This window comes from Epinephelus moara, chromosome 13 (genome assembly GCF_006386435.1).
Source record: "Epinephelus moara isolate mb chromosome 13, YSFRI_EMoa_1.0, whole genome shotgun sequence".
Lineage (NCBI taxonomy): Eukaryota > Metazoa > Chordata > Actinopteri > Perciformes > Serranidae > Epinephelus > Epinephelus moara.
The window spans coordinates 20,349,140-20,353,394 of record NC_065518.1 but is presented as its reverse complement, the minus strand read 5'-3'; the positions used below and the strand labels follow the sequence as shown (position 1 = coordinate 20,353,394).

Genomic DNA, 4,255 nt, shown 5'->3' with positions numbered 1-4,255 from the left:
GTTAAACCAAACTTTGCGCATAATCACACAGCCTGATATGCCCTGGCAAACACAGTGGGACTGCTGTACAGACCGTTGGTCTTTCTTACCCTAACCCTGGGTATTTTCTGAAAGCACAGAGCAAAGAAATGTCTTTTTTTTCTCCCCCGGTCTGCTGTCAGCAGAGAGCGGCGGCTGCAGCGGGGATTTCAGCACCACGGACGGCGCGCGTAAAAAGACTTGACACGCGTCTCCTTTAAATGTGTTTGCTGCTAGCGAAATTATACATAATAAATGAAGACAGTGACATATTTTCAATAAAAACAATGAGTTGAACATTAATTTCAAGCTTTTGTAGTACAACGAGTTTCAGAATTGTGCGAGTGCGGCTGGAGAGCGGGCGGCAGTGTTTGATGCAGGAAACTCGATATGGACTTGAAAATCAGTTTCGGAGTGAGGGTCGTTTGGAAAGGCGGTGTTTGGGAATGGAGGGCTGTCTCCCGTCAGGTTCATGCGGAAGTGACTCTGTGTGGTAGCGGTGACAGTTTTAATTCAGTCCATAACAGAAATCCCCACCTCGCTTGAGCTTCAGAAATGATTTTGGAAATGTAGCTTGTGTGGACGCTACCGCGCTAAGTGATCAATAAAAGAGCTTAACTACTGAGAAGCTACTTGATTCAGAAAACAGCGACGCTACCACCAAGCTACTGAGAAATGTAGTTAAACTACAAATGTCCGCTACTGTAGTGACGCTACTGCCCAACACTGACTTGTACACCATTACACTAAAAGATAGGTGTAACTTTTGGGGGTGTTATGAGTCATTAAGCAATGGTTTTACTGGTCCGGCCCACTTGAGGTTAAACTTGGCTATGTGTGGCCCATGGACCAAAATGAGTAGGTGGTACACTGGTGGTATAGATCTTCTGTGGGTTTTTCCTTCATCTATCAGAACAGCTGTAGATAGACACCTGTAGGGGGGACGACATGGTAGGGAATTGAACTCTGATCACTGTGAAGGACTCACCAGGTGAACTATCGAGGCACATTTGCAGAATGTGAATTAGAGCAGATATCTCAAAGTGGTCAGTATAAGATAAGCCCTGTGAGCAGTATGGTACAGTTCAGTTCAGTTCAGTATGCTTTTTTTTCCATTTCAACTGTAAAAAGTTGTAGATGGTACCAATGGAACCGTTCCATACTGTCCCCATTTTTGGTCACCCCTCTGTTGGGGTACCTAGCACACAGATCTGGTACTAAAAGGTGGAGCTGTGAACACTGCAGTCCGTTGATTGGTCAGTAGAGAATGGTCACTCTGTTCAGGGCTGAGTTGTGGCTGGTTTTGAGGCTCATGTAACCACTGTTCATACCGTGGAGAGTTTTATCAGTAAACTGTAATTATAAAATGACTTACTTACTTACTTCACTGGGTCGACTTCTGGCAACTTTTAAGGTGGAACATTTACTTGTAATGTTACTCAATGCATGAGTTGATGAAATGAATCCATCAACACACCTTAAATTTCACTATGACAACTTTGACCATTACTTTAGTTTTTATACGACATACACTCTTAGTAATGAGTGGATCTTCAAGCGTTTATATACATTAATTTAGGCATACAGTATATCCCAATCATCATCTTCACAGAAAAAAAGTGTTGTGGAGCATTGTTCCTGTGGGTTCCAGCAACACTAAACCCCTGAGCTTGCCTGAGAAGGACTAAACACACAATCCCTATATTTTTAAATATCCCATGGAGTGAGACTGTCACTGCAGCCTGTTTTATTTTGTTTTGAAAATGTCGGCATGCAGCCTCCTTCTGTGGACAATAAACGAGGTGCAGACTTCCATCTGTGTCACCGGCAATGAGTAAATACAGTGAGTGCTGGACGGAGCAGTGAGTGACAACAACTCCGCCCACATTTAAGAGTACTGTTTGCAGTGGAAACGCCAGGGTCTAGGAACCATGTCTGAAGGGTTACTGTTGGTTCCAAAGGTACCATACTGAAAGTGTGAAAACGGGGCTTCAGTGAAAGAAAGGTCCCCAAAATATCTATTCAAAGTTTGAAAAAAAAAAAACATTGAGTATCTGATGGTTTCCAATATGAATATAGTTTTTTTGGCAGTGACTGTGAGCAGTATTAATATCTGTTGGTAGTTAAACAGAAAACTTCTTGCCTTGTTAGAATATTTAAAGAGTACCAATAATTAATCTGGTTTGTAGTCTTCCTGAAACACCATAGAAAACCATATAAGTACTTCAGCCAATATTTACACAGAACAGGATAAAACCAGAGCAAATAAGAATGTAATTTCCCAGAACAGGATAAAACCAGAGCAAATAAGAATGTAATTTCCCAGCTGTTTATATTCAGTAATGGTGATACTGATTTATAGATATGCTCATTTGATTTTTAAATAGGCCGTGACCTTTTCCAGATTACATTCAAGTAGATTTTTAGTTTTAGCTGAGTAAAGAAGTAATCACTAAACACTAGGACTGACTTGTGTTAATAATGCCACGTTTTTTACTGCTGCAATTATGCTTTTTTTGTGGAAACTGTCAGTGAAATCAATCTTCCTGTTATAATATTACAAATGAAATGTGTTTTAGTTATGTAAAATCATTAATTGATACCTCTGTACAATGCAACAGCCACGCAATATTTAGATATGTAACTATCAGAGAAATAGACATCTCAACATAATACAGTTTAGCATATCCTTAAAAATGACCATAAAGTTGGATCAAAATCTCTCTACAATGTTAAACAAAACTAAATCTAAGCTTAAAAAGAGATGATTTATTGGTTGAAGTAGAGAATAAACTGGTAAGTCAGTGTCAAAGCTCACCTTGCCCAGTGAGGACAGCACACATCAGGAGTATCCACACAGTCCAGTCTGCCATCATGTGCTGTCACTGATGTTTTGCCTCCAGTAAGCACAGAGAGTCCTTCTGATAAACTCCTCAGGCACTCAAGTCTTTTTAAACACAGCAACCTCTCCCTACTCAAACTCGTTTTTCTAGATACATCATAAGTTGACTCCATCAAGGTGAAGCCAGAATGTTATCTCTCCATACATCAATTACTTTGTCCTTTTTATGTGGACACAAGTGTAAGGTCTGACTTCATTATTGCATGACTTTAAAAATGCAGTAGTGGAATGAATAGAGTTTATATGAGGCTTATTTTCTGTCTTACATAACTAATAACCAGCTAGTAGGTAAAGGATCCAGACTTTTTTCTCCTTGATTGAGTACATTTATTTTGCCTTTTGCTTCCCACATCTCTCAGTGGTTTGATTTGGTTTCTCAGAGCCCCAGAAGATGTGAGGTTTTCTCTATTGTGTTCTGCTGTTCTGCTCATAGTTTATTCTCATGATTATATTTGGCATTAAGAATCTGAATCTTCAAATTTGGGCAGCCTCAAAGACTGAGACAGCTACCCATTGCAAAAAGTAGCCATTGTTCTTAAATGTTGAAGAACGTTTGAACTGCTAATCCAATCTACGTGCTTTAAAAAGTCATGTAAAGTGGAGAATCTTAACTTTTCAGTGGTATCACAAATGTCCTGTTTGGACATTCAGAGGCTCTGTAGTGAACGTGAATACCACATCACATTCTGAAGCATTGATTCGTCAAGGGAACCCAAGTAGTTAAGTGCTCTGAAAAGCAATGGTTGTGAATGCTTAGTCCCACCCCCCATGTTCAGATTGGTTCAAAATTTTGCTGTGGTCATCCAAGACATCATCCTCTCCACCAATCAGCATTAGGGTCTTGGTTATCAGTGACATATTCTGGAGGCCTTCTGGAAACACAGGGTGCGTTGCGAATCGCATACAGATGTAGTAGAACATCCTGGTATTTTTGGCAAATACTGTGTATTGGGTCATACTAAATATTTTTCTGGCATACCATATGGTATTGGAACGCACAGTGACTCTCCAGGCTGGACGCACACAGGAAACACAAGTGAGACCCATGTTCAGTGAGCGCTGTATATCGACAAATGCTTGTTCTGACTTTACCCATAGATGTGATTTGATGTAATTCAGCTGTAGAGAGGCACATTAAGTTATCGTGAGAAAAGCAAGCCAAAGGCATGGACTCTGCAGGGATGGGAGAGGTGGATGGCGAGGGTTGGGAAGTCAAGGGAAGTAGGAATGAGAACAGTATTTGGGGGTGGGAGTGGAGATGATAACCAAGCTTTGAATAAACTGCAGGAAGTAAGACCAGGTCAGGGACAAATGAGAGCAGGATGAATTAAAAGT

At 40.6% G+C, this 4,255-nt stretch overlaps 1 protein-coding gene across 1 annotated transcript in view; it reads right to left on the bottom strand.

The window, feature by feature from the left end:
• LOC126400249 (testisin-like) overlaps positions 1-2,968 on the bottom strand; it is a 19,020-nt gene extending 16,052 nt beyond the window's left edge. The window contains exon 1 of the mRNA XM_050060810.1: positions 2,837-2,968. Within this exon, the coding sequence (XP_049916767.1) occupies positions 2,837-2,894 (58 nt within the window). The 5' untranslated portion in view covers positions 2,895-2,968. The remainder of the gene's footprint in view (positions 1-2,836) is intronic.
• Positions 2,969-4,255: the final 1,287 nt, after the last annotated feature.